The sequence below is a fragment of the Protobothrops mucrosquamatus genome, unplaced genomic scaffold (assembly GCF_001527695.2).
Source record: "Protobothrops mucrosquamatus isolate PMUCROS unplaced genomic scaffold, P.Mucros_1.0 scaffold1236, whole genome shotgun sequence".
NCBI lineage: Eukaryota > Metazoa > Chordata > Lepidosauria > Squamata > Viperidae > Protobothrops > Protobothrops mucrosquamatus.
Genome location: NW_015387443.1, coordinates 79726 through 102335, shown reverse-complemented (window position 1 = coordinate 102335; position 22610 = coordinate 79726). Strand labels below are relative to the sequence as shown.

Below are 22610 nucleotides of genomic sequence, written 5' to 3'. Positions count from 1 at the left end.
AGGAGGGCCTCTCAGACGAGCTGCAGGACGAACTGGTTCGGATGGAGGTGCCTCTGACCCTCGACGCGCTGGTGACCAAGTGCCTGCGCATCGACGCCCACCTTCAACGGCGACGGCTTCGTCGGCCCCTTCCGGAACCATCGACAGCTTTGGCACCCCCGCGTTTCGCACCGACAGTGCCCCGGACCACCCCGCGCTTTGTGGCAACGGCTGAGGAGCCCATGGAGCTCAGAGCAGCCAGACCTCGACTGACGGCCCAGGAGCGGATGCGGAGACACCAAAGGGGATTGTGCCTTTATCGCGGCGAGGCTGGACATTTTGCCGCCTCGTGTCCCAGGAAAAGGAGTGGGGCGCTCAAGCCTGTTCCGGAATCTCGGCGTGATCAGCCGGGAAACGGGCCAGGCCTGGCCTAGGGGAAACTCTGGGCCAGGCACGTAGCCATGTCCCACCGGAGTCGGCGACTGTGGACTGTGAGCCCCCTCGGCACCTGATTCTGGACACCCGGGTGTTGTTGGCCAACCGGTCGGAGGGGCTTCAGGCACATGCGCTGGTGGACTCGGGGGCCACGACAAACTTCATGGACCAGGCCTTTGTGGGCCTTTTTTAGGTCCCCTTGGTTCCGGTGGACCCTCCGTTGAGGGTCGAGACTATCGATGGGCGGGAACTCGTGGCGGGGCCCATCAAATTCGCTACCCAGCCCTTGCGCCTCGCCATTGGGAACCACAAGGAGGCGATCCAGTTCTATGTGACAGCGGACCTTCATTTTCCATTGGTCCTGGGGATGGCCTGGCTTCGGGCCCACGGTCCTCAGGTGACATGGTCGAGAAACGCCATCTCGTTCCCGAGCCTGCAGTGTGTCGACCACCTCCGCCATATCTGTGCTGGCCAGGACATCGCCACCCCGGCCGCCTCCTTGCCTACTGAGCTGACGCCCTTCGCCGATGTGTTCAGCGAAAAAGAAGCGGACCGATTACCGCCGCACCGACCCTACGACTGCCCAGTGGACCTGCTGCCCAACGCGCCACTGCCCGCAGCCCGTCTGTATTCCATGTCGGACCCCGAATTGGCCACCCTACGGGACTTTCTGGACAAGAACCTGGCCCGTGGGTTCATCCGGCCTTCGTCCTCCCCGCTCTCGGCCCCGGTCCTCTTTGTGAAGAAGACGACGGGGGACTTACGCCTGTGCTGTGATTACCGGCGCTTGAATGCCATCACAGTGCGGAATCGCTACCCCCTGCCGCTCATCCCGGAGCTGATGGAGAGGTTGCGGGAGGCCTCGGTCTTCACCAAGCTCGATCTCCGAGGGGCCTACAATCTGGTGCACGTGAGAGAGGGGGACAAGTGGAAGACGGCGTTTGGCACCCGATACGGCCACTTCGAGTACACCGTCATGCCGTTCGGGTTGACCAATGCCCCCGCGGTCTTCCAGCACCTGATGAATGACGTGTTCCGGGACATGTTGGACCGGTTCGTGGTGGTCTACCTGGACGATATTTTGATCTATTCCCGAACCCAGGAGAGCCACCTCCAGCATGTCCGCCAGGTCCTGCAGCGCCTGCGGGAGAATCAACTGTATGCGAAGTTGGAGAAATGTTACTTCTTCCAGACTTCCATAGAGTTCCTCGGGCACATCATCACCCCCGAGGGAATTGCGATGGACCCGCGCAAGGTGGAGGCCTTGCGCAGTTGGGAACCCCCAAGTCGGGTGAAGGACGTCCAGCGTCTGCTGGGGTTCGCCAACTATTATCGGACCTTCATCCCGGGCTTCGCCACCCTGACCTTGCCACTGACCCAACTCCTTCGGAAGAAGGTCCCGTTCCAGTGGGGGCCCCCGCAGCAGCAGGCCTTCGAGGTCCTCAAGCGGGCCTTCGTCACGGAGCCGGTCCTGAGGCATCCCAATCCACACCGTCCGTTCGTGGTCAAGATGGATGCGTCCAACGTGGCGATTGGAGCAGTACTGCTACAGGCCCCGGTGGATGGTGGCATTTGTTTTCCCTGCGCTTATTACTCACGGAAACTCAATCCTTCCGAGCGCAATTACACCATCTGTGAAAAGGAGTTACTGGCTATTAAGGCCGCGTTTGAGGCTTGGCGGCACCTCGAGGGGGCCCGACACCAGGTGGAGGTGCGGACGGGCCATCGGAACCTAGAGCACCTCACCACGGCCAGGAAGTTGAACCAGCGGCAGATCCGGTGGTCGTTGTTTTTCGCCCGGTTCAACTTCCACGTCACGTATATTCCGAGCAGCCTCAACCAGAGGGCGGACGCGCTATCGCGCAAGCCGGAATACTTCTGCCCCAAGGACTCCCTTCCCCCACGGACGGTGCTGCCAGCAGAATCCTTGGCTGCGGTCCAGGAACCGGTGGACCTGCGGGCACAGGTGCTGGAAGCGCAGCGCCGGGATGACTGGTCGCAGCAACGGAAAACGGAAGTCGGCCCAGCGTCCCCATGGACCTTGGAGGAGGGCTTGCTGAAGCACCGGGGCCGGCTGTACGTGCCCATGAGTCCGCTCCGAGCCCTCGTCATGAACCAGTGCCATGACAACCCCGCGGCGGGGCACTTCGGCTTCTTTAAGACATTGAACCTGGTGACGCGGACTTTTTGGTGGCCTCGGGTACGGCATGACGTGCACGCATACGTGACGTCCTGTGTGACGTGCCGACAGGCCAAAACCGCGTCTGGCCCACCTCTTGGACTTCTCCAGCCGTTACCGACAGCGGAGAGACCGTGGGGTGCCATCTCCATGGACTTCCTGACGGATCTGCCACTGTCCGCCACGTTCACGACCGTCCTCGTGGTGGTGGACATGCTCACCAAGATGGCCCATTTCATCCCGTGCCGCGGACTGCCATCAGCCCGCACCACGGCCCGTCTGTTCCTGCAGCACATCTTCCGCCTCCGTGGCCTGCCGGACAGGGTGGTGTCGGACCGCGGGGCCCAGTTCACGGCCCGCTTCTGGAAGTCTGATGGCCGCGCTGGAGGTGCAGGTGTGCCTGTCGTCGTCGCACCATCCGGAGACTGACGGGGGCACGGAGAAGGTCATCGGCATCCTGGAGCAGTACCTCCACTGTTTCGTCAACCAGCAGCAGGACAACTGGGCCGAGTACCTTCCCCTGGCGGAGTTCGCCTTCAACAACTCCCAACACACCTCTACCCAGATGACTCCGTTCCATGCCAACGTCGGATACCATCCACGTTTTTTCCCGTTATTAATCTCGGATTCCCCTGTTCCCGAGACACAGGACTTCCTCTCGGAGCTGCAGACGGTGCAGCAACTGGTGCGGCGGCAGCTGATCAGGGCAAAGGAGGACTATAAACGGGTCGCCGACCGCTCCCGACGGGCAACGCCACCGCTGGAAGTCGGAGATCGGGTGTGGCTGTCCACGAAACACCTCCCCACGGACCCACCAGTAAAGAAACTGGACCACCGCTTTATCGGTCCCTTCCCCGTCGAGGCGGTCATCAGCCCAGTGGCCTACCGGTTGACTCTACCACGCTCCATGCAGATCCACCCCGTTTTCCATCGGTCCCTCCTGGTTCCTGAGGCCCCAGAGAGCCATCTCCGATGCCTGACGACGCCTGCCCCCCCAGCCGCAGCCGACGAGGACACCTCGACGTACGAGGTGGACAGCATCCGGGACTCCCGTTGGCTGAAGGGGCGCTTCCAATACCTCATCGCCTGGAAGGGGTACGGGCCCGAGGATTTTAGCTGGGTGGACGCTTCTTCCGTTCAGGCCCCTGATCTGGTACGGGCCTTTCACGACCAGTTCCCGTCCCGACCACATCCCGACCGTCAGACCCGGGGGAAGGGCCCTGCGGTGGGGGATAGTGCTGTGGTTCCGTCCTGTGAGCCCATCTTATCGGAGGAAGAAGGCTCCGAACATGAAGGAGAGGAGATGACCAGGCCTCTCTCTCTAGGACCCTCCTCTCTGGCAATGCCTCAGGTGTCTCCCGACGGAGAAGAGATTGGCCAGGAGCCAGGTGTTTCCGAGCCGTCGGATAGAGACGAAGATACGTTGTGGCTGGACCCACGCCAGTGTAGGCAAGACAAGCGTGCACAGCAGAAAAGGAGGTGTGCCAGAGATTAAGCTGAGTCACTGGACCCCACCCCACAGGCTATAAAAGAGAGTATGGTGGCCATTCGGACTCTGTGACGGACAAAGCTAAATCTCTGGCGAATCACTTTGCACCTTTGGACACAACGCCTATTTGCTGTGGATTTAATTACAAACTGGACTATTCAAACTGTGTTTTTTGTCTGTGTTATCGCAGTAAAAAGTACTTGGCAGGCAGCTATGGAGTTGCTGCCAAGTTCCTTATCAGTAGCGTGGAGTGTCTGAGAAGGTTATTTAACCCTCGGCTGGCTGTTTGGGTGTGTGTGAGACGGAGACAGAACACGCCCTGCAAATATCATCTATGGACGCTTGTGTAGCCCATGCGGCAGATGTAGCGGCACTGCGGGTAGAATGCGCTGTTAGGTGACTTGGAACCGGCAATGAGCGCATCTGATACGCCTCTGCGATACAGGCCTTGATCCACCTGCCAATGGTAGAAGAAGAGACCTTCTGACCCTGAAAGGTAGGTTGGAAAGAAACAAAAAGGGCTTCTGACCTGCGAAAGGCAGCTGTCCGTTTGATGTAATAACACAACGCCCTGCGGACGTCCAGAGTATGCCATTGCCGTTCCAAGTCATGAGATGGGTTAGGACAAAAGTCCGGTAACACGATTTCTTGTGCCCTGTGAAACATGGTGTTAATTTTGGGAATGAAAGAGGGGTCCAGGCGCAGGACCACTCTATCTCAGTGAAAGACGCATAAGTCCTCCCTGACAGAAAGAGCTGCCAGCTCTGAGATGCGTCTGACCGATGTAATTGCAACCAAAAAGGCCACCTTGAGAGACAAGGACCGTAGGTTGCAGGTTCTGATTGGTTCAAAGGGCGACCCGGTGATGGCCTGTAGGACCCATGTTAACTCCCAAATGGGATACCGATGAACCACAGGTGGTCTGCTGTTTGTGACCCCCTTGACAAAGGATTGGACCCTGGGGTGTTGGGCCAATGGGGCCGAATTGTCACAGGTGAATACCGTGGAGAGGGCCGCCACCTGCCTGCGGATAGTGTTGGGCGCTAAGCCCTTGTCCACGCCCTCCAACAAATAGTCCAAGAGGCGTGGAATTGTCACCTTTGAGAGGGCCAAGTGATTCCCTTCGCACCAGTGGCAAAAATGTTTCCACGTGGCGTCGTGAATAGGGTTTGTCGCCGGCCGCTGGGAGGCTTGAATCATTGAAATCACCCCTGATGAATAGGAACCCTGTGCTAAGAACCGGCATTCAGATGCCAGGCGGCTAACTGGAGCCACTGTGGATCTGGATGTCGTATGGCTCCCTGTAAGAGAATTATCCGACCTGGAGAAATCTTCCACGGAGGAACTACAGAGAGGCCCACGAGGTCCACAAACCACAGCCGCCTCGGCCAGTGTGGAGCAACAAATATCACCTCTGCCCGCTCCTGCAGAATTTTCCTGATGACTGCCGGAATCAGGGGGAGAGGGGGAAAGGCGTACAGCAGTCCCCCTGGCCATGGGCTGCGAAGAGCGTCCACTCCCTCCGTCCCAGGAGAGGGGAACCGAGAGAACCGTGGAAGCTGGGAGTTCGCCGGAGATGCAAACAGGTCCAGAGTAGATTGACCAAACCTCTGCGAGATCTCCCTGAAGAGATCTGGATGCAGACGCCATTCCGAATGGTCCACTGTCGAGCGGCTCAGGTAGTCCGCCTGTTGATCTCCCGAAATATGTTTGGCCTTCAGGGAGAGGAGATTCTGCTCTGCCCAGGATCCCAACTGAGCCTCGGTCATGAGAGACTGAGATCGGGTGCCGCCTTGTTGGTTTACGTGTGCTTTTGCCGCAACATTGTCCGTGAGGACCAAGACATGGTGTCCCGTCACCTTGTCGCAGAAGTGGCAGAGGGCCAGATGAATAGCTTTGAGCTCCAACCAGTTGATGTTGTGCTTCAGGTCCAGCCGGGACCACCAGCCCTGAGCTAACTGAGATTGGAGATGCGCTCCCCAGCCAAACAGACTGGCATCTGTGGTCAGAGTGAGATGGACAGGTTCCTTGAATAGAGACCCTTTGGCTAATGCTGGGGAGGTCCACCACTGAAGGGATCTGAGGATCTGGGATGGAACCCGTACCCTTTGGGTGGAAGAGCTGGTGCCCATCCTTTGAAATGGGAGCAAGAACCATTGAAGACCCCTGGCATGTAGTCTGGCCCAAGGAACTATAGCAATGCAAGATATCATCTTTCCCAATAATTGAGAGAGCAGAGCCAGAGACACTACTCACTCCCTGCGGACCTTGAGGACCATGGTTCGAATGCTGACCTGACGCTCCCTGGACAGATATACCTGGCAAAGGTTTGTGTCTATTATCGCGCCCAAGTGCAACAGGCGGTTGGAATCAGGTGACTTTTTTTGGAAATTGACCAGAAACCCGTGGTTCTGTAGCGTCTCTACGGTTAAGTCCAAGTCCGCTTGGGAGGAGAGGACTGAATTAGAATGTCGTCCAGGTAGCACTGAACGCGGATCGGTACTGATCTGAGATGCGCGGCTAGGACCGCTAGGACCTTTGTGAAGACCCTGGGAGCCGATGAGAGGCCGAACAGTAGAGCCTTGTACTGATAGTGGTTGTTGGAATAACAGAACCTGAGAAATTGTCGGTAACTCGGATGTATGAATTCCTGAGCCAAAATAATCAACGTGCGGCGACATTGGAGGCTATGGCACGGGCCGAGAATCTGGCCGCTTGAAGAGACACGTCTGCCATATATTCCAAGGCCACCCTTAATTTAGTTACGTCCTGATGGACCCTTACCTCCTCCAGGGAAATTCTAGCCTGGAGTTCACGAAGCCAGATCAGACAGATCCTGGCGAAGAATGAGGTTGAGGTGGACGCCCGTATTGCCCAAGCCGACGCCTGGTGTGTCCTGTGGAGGGAAACCTCGGATTTTTTATCCTCGGCTTTCAATGCCTCTGCCATGTCCCCTGGTATCTTGGAATCAGAAAACAAGGAAGTTAAGGATTCATCCACTCCAGGCACGTCCAGCACCTCATTCAGGGTCGATACCGTATCTATCAGTTCACGGTCGATCCCGCTGAGGGTGGAGAAGGGTGCCTGGCGATCCCCATTGTCCCTGTACAGATTTCAAGAACATCGGGGGACAAGGGATCTGTTGGTGCTTGACGACCGGCTCGGAAAACAGCGGGCTGGTGTCCTGGGTAGACACCTGCTCAGGAGCCAGGGGCTGCTCCGGTCCGATCTTACCGGTTGCGCAGGCCTTGAGGAGAGATGGGAAGAACATAGGATTGAACAAACCTATAAGGGGAGGAATCTCGGAGGAAGTGTCCTCATCGTCCGACCACTGACCTTCCGCGTGTCCATACTCCGCGTAATCAGAGATCTCGCTCCCACTTGAGCGTGGGGGCGAGCGCGAGTGTGAGTAATGACGATCGCCGGATCGTGAGAGATCCGGAGATGTCAGGGAGGCCAATGGAGCTTGGGATGCCTGTGGACGCGCTGTGGACACCATTGCTTGTGCGACCGCCTGGGAAATCATGGCCTGTAGTTGGTCAGTAAAGGATGGTTGCTCTACTGGCCGGAGCCCCGCTGCAGTGGGTGTAAACGTCGCCGTCGGGGCCTGTAGTTGGCCCATTAGGGACGGCATCTCTGGAGGCCCGAGCAGCGCAGCGGGCGGCTCAAAGGTGGCCTCTGGAGCCAGATTGGGTTGACGAGATCCCGTGTCCTCTTGGAAGAGGAAAAGGTGGTCCTGATCAAAAGTACGTGAGGAACCCTGGGCAGCATTCCGTTCTGGAGACCATGTAGGAACGGAGGACACGATGTGTAAGCCATCCAATGTCGGTGCAAGGGAGGGCGGGGGTGAGCTGACCATCTCCGCTGCCGCCAATTTTTGAGCTCGTGAAAATTGCCTCTCCAAGGCACGATGTCTACGGCCAGCCTGCTTTTCGGCCGCCTTGGAGGCTCTCTTGTCTAGACTGGCCTTGGTTTTGGCCTTTATTTTTGCAGCTGCTGTCCGATTGGATGACTTACGCTTTGTGTGTCCACCAGAGGTGGAAGCCTGTGGCTCAGTGTTATCCGCCATAATAATTCGGGAGTTTTCAGCAGGATGCTAAAGCGTCCCGGTCTGCAAGAGATGCGGCTACGGCACACTGTGGTGGGACTGGCCTACACGTGGATCTGTGAAGTCCAGGCCCACCGGCAAGCTCGGAGTCACACTTAGCGACGGATGTCACACTTAGCGACGAGTGTCACACCTAGTGACAGATGTCACGCGTCACTAATAGCGATGACCAGAGCGGTGAGGGGCTATAGTCAAGGCTAAGTTCTTTTAGTGACGGGATCCTACGTGCCTCCAACAGTATCAGCCGTTCCACTAGATGCAGACTGTGGCAAACAGGCTATATTAGGAGAGGCCCAATGAGCAATAAGTATCGATTGAGAAGGTAATATGTTTGGTAATTCTAATGGATTCGAGGCCCTGCCTAAATATGCGCAGAATGTGGCAAGCAGTGTCCTTACTCTTGCTTGGAGAAATGGAAAGGGATTATCTGGCCTGGTATTCCGTCCGGAGTCCTGGCTAGCTATGACACAGTCTAAAATGGCGGCTGCTTTGAAAAGATATCTCAACGACCAAGGCACATGGACTGTGTCTAAAGGGAGTTCCTCGCAATGAGGCTTGAGAAGAGGCTATCCGCTCTTCCTGAGGCCTCCGGTAGAGATCGCAAGGGAAAAAAGATTGCAACTGCGGATGCTTCTAAGGCCCCTGATGCATCCGTTGGCCACGTGGTGCTCCAAAATGGTGGCCGTGGCGGCCACAGATCAATCCTGGGAACAAGGGCTGGCAATCTCACAAGGGGAAGCCTCCTTCACCTCCCGGTCAGAGAGAAACGGCCGAATTGGGACAAAGCCGATCGCTGCGCAGCGCTCAAAACGGCAGCCGCGACAATCAGCTGAGCTGGGACTGCTGAAATAGCTCAGAACTTTCGCAGCCTGCTATTTTGGGATCGTATTAGCCGATCTGGAGCAGCGCTGATCCCAGCGCTGACCAGATGGCTGGGGAATGGAAGAATCCACAAAAGGAGTAAAAGTGTGTACAACCTGCCTTCAAAAGTTTTGATCTGGGAGCCAAGTTGCACGTCCGTCTGGGCTGAGACCAAATCGAAACTGGGGCAGGACCCAGCCCAGCGGGGGCGTGGCAACTTGACTGATTTGGTCTAATTAGGGCTGGAGGACACACTTAACCCATTCGTGGATTCTCCATTCTTACATGCTGGAGAATGCTCCATTTAATGCCAGGAGCAGAAGCCAGATGACAGTAGAACCGCGAGTAACATACAACAGTAAGCATTGAAAAATAGGAAAGGGAGCTGAAGCTAGTCATCACAGGTAGTTCCTCCATGGATCATGGCAGTAAACAACACTTGGTTGTACAAAACAAGGTATCAATCATCCAAACCTTGCCCATCTTCATGCCAATGTTCAACAGCAACAATGTTAGGAACAAAAATATTAAATCGGAATCTGATGCTACAACCATTTATGCAACGCTTTTTCATGCAAGTTTTCATACTTCAGAAGTTGACAATGACTTCTTAATAGAGATGCAAACCTTTTTAGCTCCTCAAGTCAAGTATAACTGACACGTCTTTTTTAAGGGTCCCTCCTAACACTGACCTTGTCATGAATACTGGTTTTCTCCTGGGAAAAAAAAAGCAAGGGGCATCTAGATGGTCAGCTCCTATCAGGATATTTCAGAGGACTGTAAAAATGGAGGTACCATCCAGACATTCTGCAAAAATATATGAAGGCAGCGAGACTACAAATAAAAGCCTTTGTATGAAAACACAGATGTGGGCTGGAAGATTCCGTTTTTCTTAAAACCCAAGGCTGTTGAAGACTGATCTTTTCAGCCATTTCTTTGTATACCCTTTACAGGTTGCTTTGAATTTCACAATGCAGGAAAAAAATGTAATAAAAATAAAACCATCCAAGTAAAAGGAAGTAGGAGATGAGTTTTTGCCATTTCATCCTCATTCATCTGAGAAATGTGAATAGTGTTTGTGATTTATAAAAAAAGTCCTATGTACACAGCAAAAAAATGTGATTTCATTTCCTGTTGTCCATAATCCTGCCTTGGTGCCTTTAAGAGAGTCTCTCTGTCTCTGTCTACTCAACTACCAAATACAAATCTGTTCAAGTTTCCAAAACTGAAGCAGGATGAAGATGAGACTTCAGATAAGGACACTGGAGACAGGAACTTTTGTTAATCGCCCATGCTGAGGAACAACAATGCGGTCCTCCCCTTCCAAAGACTCTTGCAGCTGACCTGCAGTGAGGAAAGAAGCACGTTAAGGTCTGCCTTCAAAGGGGCTGGCCTTGTCCAAAGAGGACAAGATTTTGAAAAGAGTATGTCTGAGCTCTCTTTCCTAATTTTCAGTGCTGTTTTCTTAGTGATAGTGTCTTAGTTGTACTTCCCTTATTTCCTTCACAATTACATGTTGGCATATACAGGTAGTCCTCGACTTATAACCATTCAGTCAACTGTTCAAACCTTACAAAGGCACTAAAAAAAGAGACTTATGACTGGTCCTCACACTTACAAGGATGATGCTGAGGATCTCACACTGGTCCTCAGCATCATCACATGATCAAAATTCAGGCACTTGGCATTTACAACAGTTGGAAGGTCCCAGGGTGCCATACACTAAATAAAATAAATAAGGGTCCCAAGGGTCATGTGATCACTATTTGTGACCTTCCCATCCCGCTTCTGACAAACAAAGTCAATGGGGAAGCCAGATTTGCTTAATGACCCTATGATTCAATTAACAACTGAAATGATTCACTTAACCACAAGAAAAAATTGTGGTAAAATTGAATATGATTCACTTAACCACCTTGCTTAGCAAAGAAAATTCTAGTCCCAATTCTGGTCATAAGTCAAGAACTATCTGTACAGCAATTCTGAGTACGCTGGCATTACTCTTGCTCTGGGACTACTGCTTCAATGGTTGCAAGTAGAAGCAATTGAGGCGAATTATCTTCTCCCTTCTTTCTTTCAATATTTTAAAGAAAAAAAGGAAAGAAACAAAAAAGAGAAAGAAGGGGGGAAAAGGGACGAAAAAGGACAAAGTATAAAATAGGGAAGTAAGCTTCAAGTCAGTGCTGAAAAAGAGAAAGAACTTATTCGTGTGATTCAGTGCTTTAAAGATTTTGAGGAAAACTTGGTTTAGGAGCATCCGGGAAACATCTGAGGTCAAGAATGCTTCCAGTAACAGTTCAATGCCAGTGACTATCTCCTGAGGAACCCACATTAAAAATGTTCTCACTCAACATTTCAGGATAGATGATTCATTTTTGCACTTCTAGCACTGCCTCCTTTATGTGTAGTAGAAGACAATAAAGCCAAAGGGTGTACACCTCTGTTCTGCTAGCAGCATGTGTTTTTTTTGTAACACAGCTCTGAATTCAGACACATTGTGACTTCTTGAGGCATTAATTCCAACTCTGTGGAGCTGGCAGAGGAAAAAAAGTTTTACCTTGTGCATACAGCTCTGTCCGTTTACGATCTGCCTGAATGAAACAAGCTGTAGCTAGGAAGAAACCTCCACCGATAACGCCCACAAAGCTGCAGACCATAAGTGCATATTCCAGGCTTCGGAACTGTGACAGCAATGAAACGGGGCGATCGCTCTGGATTCGGTCACTAATCTATGAAAAAAAATAAACAATAATCATGCAATCTACTAGGTAAAAAGGAAAGCCTTCAGAACTGGATACTGTTATTTATTGCTTTCTTGCTATTTCATCCCACCTGAAATAAATAGCAAAACAGGCACACACCATGGTTTATTTTTCTTTTGCAACAGAAAATGTGACATTGGTTTTTCATGAAATTCAGCTACTGAATCTGAACAATAGCAGCCCATTGCATGCAGAACAGAAGTTAACATGAATTTGGAACAGTAGTTCCCCACAAGCTTTCAATTAACTCTCACATGTTGAGGAAAAGAAACATTGTTAGATATCTCTAAACAAAAATGAGTATGGAATCTACACTGTCTCAAGAACAAAACCAATGCTCTTTTTGAAGAAAAAAAAAAAAAAGGTGCCGGAAATCCGTTCTGGGCATTCTATGACAAAAAAAGCCCTGAACAAAACCATAGTTTTAAAGCAGTGCCGTGCTTTAATCATATCTATTAATTCCTGTTCCAAAGCTCAGCATCTGCAGAGATCTTACAGTCTTAGGGAAATTACAATGCAAAAGGCTGTGCTGGAACATTTTAGTTTGAAAAAAGAATTACAAGGAGAACCTGGAATCCAGGCAGCTCCAAGAGGTTTTGTGAACTGCTTTGATCTGGTTCTAATTGGGTGGAAGAACAGAAAAAAAAGAGAAGTTGCTTAGGAGGTGGAACAGATGGCAGGAACATCAGCTCTACAACTCCAGAATATGACAGCCTAAGCCTTATATTCCAAATGCTTACCAAACCAATAAGATAAGGGCTCCCTGCATCACCCAGAAGATGGGACAACAGAATCTGAAAAGCTTCAGCTGTGGAACGGCGAGTAGGGATGACAACATACTGCAAAGAGAAAAGGGGATCTTTCATTTGATACCCTTTGTCAAGAAATATCAAGTGACTGCAGGATAAGGCTACAATTCTTTATATCTTTTTTTCCATTTTATTGTTCTAAGCTACCCAAAGTAGCTCCATGGTGAGATGGGCAGCAAATACATTTAATAAATAAATAGATAAATAAATAAACAAACAAACAAACAAATAAATGAGGAGCAGGGAGTTCGATTCTACAGGCTTGGAGCCACAAAGCCCCGCTACTTCTTGTCAGAAAGGGGAAAAGCCAGGAAAGGTGGCTAGATGGGATTGGCGCTGCTGCTCTGAAGGTATGAGGCAATTAAACAAACACAGATACAGTGAGGAACCTATCTGCAACATTATCTAGGGAAAAGGGAAAAATATCAGACATTGATCACATGAGCTAACAAAGGTCGTGTAGGGTAAAACAGTTACTACCCTAGTGATATAATTCTCCTGCTAATTGTTTCTCTATTTCTACTTAAAAGGCCTGCATTCCTGCTATTAATTTCCAAGTCTCAGACCCTATTTGTTGAGCCAATGTTCATGTTTTCCCTTCCCAGATCTCACCAGAAGGATGTCTGCCACTATGGCCCAGTTGAGGGAAAGGAGGGTTTCACCATTAAAAATAAATACCTACAAGGAAGAATGAAGAAAAATCATTTCATTATATCTTAAAAAGCTATACTATTTTTCATGTAGTGCCATACATAGAAATACCCTTTCCCATGCCAATAAATATACTAAAATCAAGGAGAAACTTGAGAAACTCACATAAGTGGCAACAATGCTCTGCTGAGCAAAGACGACAGCCAGAAACAGAAAGGGGGCAGAGCCAAGCAGTCCAATGGCACACACCAGGGGATCAGCACGGGGATTGGTGCGCTGCCAGCGTCTTGAAATCTCCACTCCAGCAGTAACACCCAGGACACCAGTCACACAAGTGATAATACCAAAGATGAGGCTGCAGAGATAATTACATACGGCCTGGTGAGGCTCTTCAGAAATGGTCCAAAACGAGTAAACAATCAGCGTGTTGGAATCTTTTCAAGAGCCATACAAAGTATTTAGAAGAGCTCAGAAATGAGTTGTCATAATGTTCCTCAAAAAAGAGACCAAGAAAATAAAATAAACCAGAAATCAAGACACAAGACAGTTCCCAGTGTTAACTCACCTGTCAGAGTTTCCATGACAAACCTTACCACTAGGGCAAGGTGGGAGATTTCCGGCGGCCAACCGTGAGCGGTACAGGAATGCAGGTGCCCACAATGCTAGAGAGCCTGTTACAAATGCCACAGCTGTGAATCCTAGTGATGACAACACAAAGCTACGGCTGCCAGTCAGGGGACAGAAAGAAACAAAGTAGTAATGTCAGCATGTATTATAGCTTTCTAGATTGCCAGAAGCCAGCGATAACAGATCTGAGCCATCAGAGATCTGTCATCAAAACAGAATACCTCCATGTGTTCCTAAGTAATGATTTACAACTGAGTCAAAAGTTGTCCAAAAAATGACTATAGACATAATCTGTATACATATTAGAGGTCATCTATGGTACTTTTCTGATGGTATATGTCTTAGACCAGTGTTTCCCAAACTTTTTCCTTCATTACCCAATACCACTTAGAACGGGGGTCCTTTTATGACTTGTGGACTTCAATTCCCAGAATTCCTCAGCCAGGCATGCTGGCTGAGGAATTCTGGGAGTTGAAGTCCACAAGTCATAAAAGGGCCAAGTTTGAAGACCCCTGACTTAGAAAGTCTTATTGAAATTCAAGGACCAGTTTTAAGTCCCTTCAGCACCACTGTAATTTGAAATGGTTGCTGAATGAATAGTGGAGGACTATCTGTAATGTAAAATCTTTATCAATAGAAGACAACATATGTAGCTCAGGGTTGGATTGTGGAGTGCCTGGTGTTCTTTGAGCTTGGTTGTTCCCTTGCAGACATTTCATTACCCAAGTAGGTAACATCAGTGCAGCAGGACTCCAGAAAAACAGTATCACTGAATGATCTTTATGTTATTTCAACAAAGTATCACTGGTAATTTAATCAATTTTCATCTCAATAGGAATACTTTGGGAGATTTTCCAAATATAGTTTAATAAACATGGGACTTCCGGTGGCTTGGTGACGGCCGATGGAGGCTTTTTGACAGCCTCCCGTCCGGGGCTGCGTTAAAGCTGCCGAAACAGCATCTATCAGCTGTTTGGCGGCTTGAGCTTTCTCTCCGGGAGAAGGTGAGCTTTACTCTGAGTAGGAGTAGAGTTCCCTAGTCTCCCTAGGAGCTTCCAGGGAGACGTAGGTGAGAACTCCTCCGGAGCTCAGAGCTTCCTCCGCAGACCGGGATGTCTTCGTCTTTGCAGCGAAGCCAGACGTCGTCTCCACCTCTGAAACTTTGAAAAATTTTTTACTGTGAGTAAATCAACAGACAGAGCTGACCAGGAATTTGGACTTGTTTGGGAAAAAATATAACTTTAACTCAGAAAGAATAAGGTTTCTTCTCAAGTGTTACAATTGAAAGTTAACTTTGGGGAAAAAAAAGAAAATGGCTGCGGGCAAGCCGCTTCTTTGTTTCAAAGGGAAACTTTCACTTCTCTTCCGGTTGTGGATTGCTACATTGTAAAGACTGTAAAGACTTTGGAAAAAAAAAAGAAAAAATTCAAGAAAAATTTGTTTAAATACTTATTGTTCTGGATTGACTATTAAGACTCTTTTAAAATTAAGAATGGCTTCTAAACGTACTGGAACTTCTGCTGTACCTAAAGCAGCTACTCCTTCTCCAGCTGAACAATCTACACAGCAGAAAGCTAAAACTCTCCCACCCTCCCCTCCTCCTTACATTACTCTTAAAGATTTACAGGACTCTCTGGTACAAATATCTAAACAAATAGTATCAACAGATGAGAGTTGAAACAGAAGAACTTCTTGGCAAGAAAAATGATGAATTGTGTGAAAACATGTCCCAAATTTTCCAAGGTTTTGCGTTTCATGTGGATCGTATAGAGGGACATGTGGATGAAGTGGTGGAGAAAATGGAGGGTATGGAGGAGAGATTAGAGAAAATAGAAGGTGTGGAGATTGTTCAAAATGATATTGTAATGTCACAATATAGAGAAATGGAGCATGCCATAAGGATTAGAGGCCTTAAGGAGAATTTACAAGAGAAACTGAGGGAGGAGGTAGCAGCTGCCCTAGCCCTGGTTTTTGACTCCGATCCTGAAATTATATATGGAGAAATCGAAAAAGCATATAGAGTAAATTCATGGGTGGCACGTCAGAGAAATTTGCCTAGAGATGTTGTTGTTTATTTCTCCAGAAAAACACGTCGAAATGATATTATACAAGCTTTTTATCAGCAGAGATTCCAGATTGCTGCTCAAGATGTTAAATGAATTTGATGTTGTACTGTATAACAGCAGCAAGGACACTGATTGCTCAAAATTGGAAAAAGGAGATATTACCAACTATGGATGATTGGAGACAGAAAGTTTCATATTTTGCAGAAATGGCAAAAATATCCGCATACCTGAAGGATCAGTATTAGGAGAAATTTATTTTGGTATGGAGAAGATGGATAGATTATATTCAGAGAAAATATGAAATGAACAATTATCATATAGCTTTTGATTAATTATTGTTACTTATAAATATTTTTATATATAATTTATATATATAGTTTATAGTTAAGTTGATTGTATATTAGAGTTACAGTAAGTTTATACTTGTTTATATTATGAATGGNACTGCACTCGATGAGGTGGTTAAGAAGGGAGATGGGAGGTAGGTAGGTGGAAAGGAGGAAGGAGGAGAGGTTGTGGGTCTAGGGGGAGGAAGGAGAGGAAAGTGAATGAGGGTGGAGGCAAGGCGGGGACTGCCGAGCGTTTCCGAAAATGTATTGACTAGGATTATCTTTTTTGCTTGTGTATGTAAATGCATCATATTGGTATTCGTTGTTCAACTACAAAAATTAATAAAAATTTTATTAAAAAAAAACATGGCAATTTTAAGTCAATTTAAATGTCCCTGTTGTGATGGGTAATTGATTCATTTGTCCTTACCTAAATAGAAATCAATTTTACCCAATTTTGGGTAATTTACCCAGGTTTGGAAAGCACTATCTTAGGCCATGAGTAATCAACTGGCTATGTGAGTAGCACAAGGCTGAGAAGCAGTATCTAACTGCAAAGGACTTATAAGCGAACATTTCTGACACTGGCATCCCTGTCTCTCTCTCTCCTGCAATGCTACCTATACAAATTCATTAGATCAGAGACAAACAAACCCCCACCTCCATCAAAGTGCTACATTAGGCTATTTAAAAGAATGCTATGAACCCAGATGCTTCCTGCTATACCAGGGCTTTTTAGTCAGTTTATTAAGTTTAGTCAGTTATTGAATAAATCTCAAACTGCTAAGCCAAAATATGGCTTGTTTTAGGGACCCAGTCAATTGTGCTTTATTTACATATCATGGTTAAACAAAAAATAGTTTAGCAGACATATTAACATAGCTCATTTCTTAGAAAACTATCCGGCTGGGGACATTTAACCCAAGGTTTTAAACTATAAACCAAGGACTAAGGCAAGAACATTTTGAAGAGTCTTTTCTTGAAAGAACAATTTCCATTTTGACTTGGTCTCCTAGTTTCATTGCAGAGGATTTAGGGGTACATTTCATGGCTTACAGAGAGAACTGACCAGGTCTGTTAGAACTCAGACGATACTCTACGTCACACCCAACATCTCTTACAACTTCTTTGGCAATTGTGTCTGTCAAGATTGGCTTGAACAAAATCACAAATCTGCTAACAATCTCTTTACCTTCATGCTGATAAATAAAACATCAAAAATACTATCCTGCAAAAGTAACCACACAAATAACTAGCCTCCTACAGCAGTCAGCACTTCCCTGATATTATTCTATTTCATATACGTATTTTTATGTATAACTCAAGGTAGTGAACATATCTTTTACTCCTGCCTATTTACTCCAAAACAACCCTGTGAGAGGAGCTGATCTGAGTGATTGGCCTGAAATCACCTAGCAGGCTCTCATGGCTAAGGGAGGCCTTAAACTAACAGTCGCCTGGTTTCTAGGCCAGCACCTTTACCACTACAATGAAGTAGTCAGCATTTCCCTGGTAGCTACAAAAAGAAGAAGTCCAGTTCTCTATACCTACACACAGATGCCTATTCCTTGGCCAGACTTTTTGTAGAAGTCTCCTACCAAGACTACCAGTGCAGCATAGCAATCTGCTGTTTTCTGTCAGCCCTATGAATTTCATACTGAGTAGTGAGCTCCTTTTCTTCAAAAGCATACAAACCAAGTGGTTTCCCAGAGGAATGTCGGTGATCCAGTCCTCTCCACTAGCCCTTTCACTTGGAGGGACAAAATTTCATGTCACTTCTGGCTATCCTGCAGGTTACGAAATAAAAGCTTGTTTCTTACTGTCGTTTACTATGAGTATTTGAACTGAACTGGAACTATTAAAATGAGGGCTAGAAGATAATTCAGGAAAAAATAGAGAAGCAAGATCTCTTTCTGTCACATGACTCACTTGTGGCTCAGGGCTCTCAAATCAGCTGTCCATGAAGTGTAATGAAGAGGGGCATCAGTGTGGGTCTCCACAGCTCCTCGAGGTGGTTCACGCACCACAGTTATCAATAATATCAAAGCTAATGCTCCCAAACCTGGGGTCACCTGTGGGGAACATAATTTTAAAAATCCAGTTTGAAGCATTCTAAAAAGAGAAAAATATATGTGAAAGACTGCTATCTAACTTTGGGTAAAAAGAAGTTTCAGAATTAGATTTAAAAAGAGCTTTAACATAGATGTACAGCAACAAATATTGACTAAGGTAGCTATAAATTCTACTTACCCGCAAGGCCCAGTGCCAGTCATCAGCCACATCTTTCACTTTTGATCCTACAATATAGCCCAGTCCACTGTAGAAGAAAATCAGGAGAGCATTCAAATCTATACTCTGGCAGGTTTTCCAACTTCCACCAAAGCTAGTTAACACCTTATCAGCTGAAGTCACAATTAATCTTTCAAGATATGGATATGCAAGCTGTATAATGTAATGTTGGTTTTTCATTTTCAACAAAGATCTCTGGTTAAAAAACCCATCTTTTCACCCTCCCTCCAAATACAGAGCACAGGATGTTCCCACCTGCCTACAGGTATAGCAAAGTAGAAGATGCTAAGCATGCGGGATCTCTGGTCACCCAAGTACAGGTCAGCAATAATGGTGGGGGCAATAGTTGAATAGCTAGCCTCTCCCACACCCACTAGGCCTCGTGTAAGTAGCAACATCCAGAAGTACTGAAGAGGAGATAAAAAAAAGTATATGAACAATAGAGAAGCAGACACCCTCAAGTCTAGAACACCCTCAATAGGAACCTTGAAACTTTTGGTTGTGAGCTATGAGTTACTCTGTTCAGATTTCATTTAGTTGCTTATTGCTTATTTAAAACAAAAATTCCTTCAGCAATAAAATAGGAAAACTTAGAAAGATTTCTTGCTAACTTTGGGGAAATTGAGGTTTGATTAAAAGAGAGCAAGAAATACAACTACATGAAAACAGCAACAGCCAGAGGGTTAATACTCCTTTTATCATCTGCTATGACATTTCATGTATTTGACTGCATGGAATTCCTCACCACTAAGCCTATTAGAAAGGTTGCATCGCTTGAAAATGCAGAATTTCTGGAGAATGCAATATATATATTCAATTTCTCCATCCCTGTAATTTTAATTTACCAGGCGTCCCCTTTTCCATACCAGATAAATACCTGCTTGGGGGTGAAGCTGCTCCCTAGAGTCACAATAGACCAGAAGACGATTCCTATACACATCAGGTATTTGCGATTGTAACGATCACCCAGGTAACCAAAAATAGGCGCCAGTACCATGTAGCTGCTAATAAAAACTGTTAGGAAAGAAAAAATAGTTTTTTGTTTCACCTCTGTTCCATATGCACTAACTGTGTACAGTAAATGGTTACAGAGGGGACAGAAAAGACAACCAAGGCCTATTGTGCCAGTCCTCACCTGTCTGTAGCAGTCCTGATTTGCTATCATCAATATCAAAAAACCTCTCAATGTCAGGAAGAACACCTGAAACAAGGAAAAAGAAGCAGAGCTTCAGATGAGGAGATAAACATAGTATTTTCATCCATTTCATCCATCACCTAACCCAGCGGTTCTCAACCTGTGGGTCGCGACCCCTTTGGGGGTCGAATGACTGTTTCACAGGGGTCGCCAAAGACCAGGGCTTTTTTTCTCATAGAACGCTCAGAACGGCGTTCCGGCATCTTTTTTTGATGGATTTTTTCAACTTTTCCATGAGCTGTGCTACTCCCTCTATTCTATTGGCTTTCGAAAGCCAATAGAATAGACTCTATTTGAATAGACTCTTAATCTATTGGCTTTCGAACGCCAATAGAATAGACTCTATTTGAATAGACTCTTAATCTATTGGCTTTCGAACGCCAATAGAATAGACTCTATTCTATTGACTTTCGAAAGCCAATAGGAATTGTCCACACCTGGCCGTTAACGGCTGTCTCTGCACTGCTGAGCCCGCCAAAAGTCCCAGCCGGCAAACGTTGCTGCAAGTTGTCTGCAGCAAAGGCGAGTTTGCAGGAACTTTCCACCCCTCCCTGCTGAGCAACTATGGTACGCCATCTTCTACTACTTGTAAGTAAAAGAGGACCAGGGGTGGGAGGTGGGGAGCAGCACTTAACTCTGCCCTGCCGAAAAAGCGGAGTCCATGTGCACTCCTGCCTCGTGCTCACCTCGTGCGCCATCGGTGTGGTGTGCGGGTGGAGCTGCGGGGCCCGCTTGACACAGCGGGGCTGCGCGGGACAGCCGGCAGCGGAGGTGGTGCTGGCGGGGCAGCGGCGGGCGCTGGGTGCGAAGGTGGCGCGCGGCGGATGGCTGACCTTCCTTGGGCCGGGTCAGCTGGTGGCCTAGCCGGTGCTGGACCTGCGCCGCCGCTGCCTCATCCTGTGCCTACATGGCCACCCTGGAGCGCCTGGCCCGCAACGCCTGCTGCCGCCTGGGCCTGCCTGCTGTCCGCACCCTCCCGCCGCCCCACACTAGCGTCTTGCTTGGCGACTGCAAGCTCTGCGCCATCGGTGTGCATTGCGGCTGCTGCTGTGGGAGCCACGGGGCTGCGCGGGACAGGCGGTGGCGGAGGTGGTGCTGGCGGGCCAGCGGCGGGCGCTGGGTGTGAAGGTGGCGCGCGTGGGGCGTGGCAGATGGCTGAACTTCCTTGAGCCGGGCCAGCTGGTGGCCTAGCCGGTGTTGGACCTGCGCCGCCGCTGCCTCATCCTGTGCCTACATGGCCGCCCTGGAGCACCTGGCCCGCAACGCCTGCTGCCTGGACCTGCCTGCCGTCCGCACCCTCCCGCCACCCCCCCACTGGCGTCTGGCTTGGCGACTGCGAGTGCTGCGTCATTGGTGTGGTGTGTGGGTGGCGCTGTGGGAGCCGCAGGGCCCGCTCTACACGGCGGGGCTGGGCGGGGTGGGCGGCGGGGCGGCTGCAGGCGGGGGTATGGGGGCGGGGGCGGCTGCACTAGCTGCTCAGGCTCTGGGGGGGCAGCCCGCCACTGATGCCCCCCCATGCCTCTGACCGCAGCAGACAAAAAAGCTCCCAAAGTCGACCGGTGAGAGGCGAAACGATTGGGAAGCAGCCTGGAAAAGCCGAACACACTGCTTTCTCTGAGAGCGGCCGCTTCTCAGGCCTCCCCCAGTACGGAGTTCCCGCCTAACTCCGGCTGCAAATGAGAAAGGTCTTCGTCAGGTTGGTCCCTTGTATTTATCCTGTACCCTCAAGGAGGTGGCTGAATGGATTGGCGACTTGGGCTTTCCTCAGTACAAGTTAAGATCAAGTTTCCTTGCAAGCAGAAGGGGAGGATATTCTATATAAGTTCACACATCATATTATTAGGCCATAGTTTCCTGAGTATGCCCCAAACTGACTTATTTAAGACATACACTGTGTCATAAATGTTGCTTTGCAATGGCTGGATTCAAACATCACTTTAAGCATGCATTTTGGGTTATACATTGCTGGCTGTGGAATTCTGGGAGTTGAAGTCCACATGCCTTAAAATTGTCAAGGTTGAGAAACACTGGGTTATAGTAACAGGTATGTAAAAAAAACAACACAGAGAATGGTAAATCATAGGAAACTTTAATGAACTGTATTGACTGAACTATGCCATGTATCATCTTTTGTATTATTAAAGCTATTGTTATATATTATTTTCATTAGCAAACCATCCCACGACAATGGATCGTGTAGAGAAGAACATTAAGAAAAGAAAATATAGTGAGGATTTTTTACAGTATGGTTTTACCTCAATAATTACAGCAGGAATTGAGAAACCGCAATGTGTCATTTGTTGTGAAGTTCTATCAGCCGAATCTATGAAGCTGAACAAACTAAAACGCCATTTTGAGAGCAAGCATCCGAGCTTTGCTGGCAAGGATACCAACTATTTTAGATGCAAAGCTGATGGACTCAAGAAAGCCAGACTTGACACTGGTGGCAAGTACCACAAACAAAATGTAGCAGCCGTTGAAGCTTCATATTTGGTGGCACTCAAAATCGCCAGAGCTATGAAACCTCACACCATTGCTGAGGAGTTACTGTTGCCAGCGGCCAAAGACATTGTTCGAGTTATGATCGGAGACGAATTTGTGATGAAATTGAGTGCAATTTCCTTATCTAACAACACTGTCCGCAGAAGAATAGATGACATGTCTGCTGATATTCTTGATCAGGTAATCCAAGAAATTAAATCTGCTCCACTTCCAATATTTAGTATCCAGCTTGATGAATCTACAGACGTTGCAAACTGTTCACAGTTACTGGTTTACGTGAGGTATATTAATGATGGCGACTTTAAAGATGAGTTTCTTTTTTGCAAACC

At 48.4% G+C, this 22610-nt stretch overlaps 1 protein-coding gene across 1 annotated transcript in view; it reads right to left on the bottom strand.

The window, feature by feature from the left end:
* Positions 1 to 10048: 10048 nt before the first annotated feature.
* The window catches only part of LOC107291989 (protein spinster homolog 1-like), a 14021-nt gene continuing 1459 nt past the window's right edge, over positions 10049 to 22610 (bottom strand). The window contains exons 2-12 of the mRNA XM_015821046.1: positions 19720 to 19785; positions 19462 to 19598; positions 18840 to 18991; positions 18546 to 18612; positions 18225 to 18367; positions 13839 to 13997; positions 13439 to 13628; positions 13235 to 13300; positions 12554 to 12652; positions 11609 to 11780; positions 10049 to 10395 (exon numbers count right to left, since the gene is read on the bottom strand). Coding sequence (XP_015676532.1) covers positions 10301 to 10395; positions 11609 to 11780; positions 12554 to 12652; positions 13235 to 13300; positions 13439 to 13628; positions 13839 to 13997; positions 18225 to 18367; positions 18546 to 18612; positions 18840 to 18991; positions 19462 to 19598; positions 19720 to 19785 — 1346 coding nt within the window. The 3' untranslated portion in view covers positions 10049 to 10300. The remainder of the gene's footprint in view (positions 10396 to 11608; positions 11781 to 12553; positions 12653 to 13234; positions 13301 to 13438; positions 13629 to 13838; positions 13998 to 18224; positions 18368 to 18545; positions 18613 to 18839; positions 18992 to 19461; positions 19599 to 19719; positions 19786 to 22610) is intronic.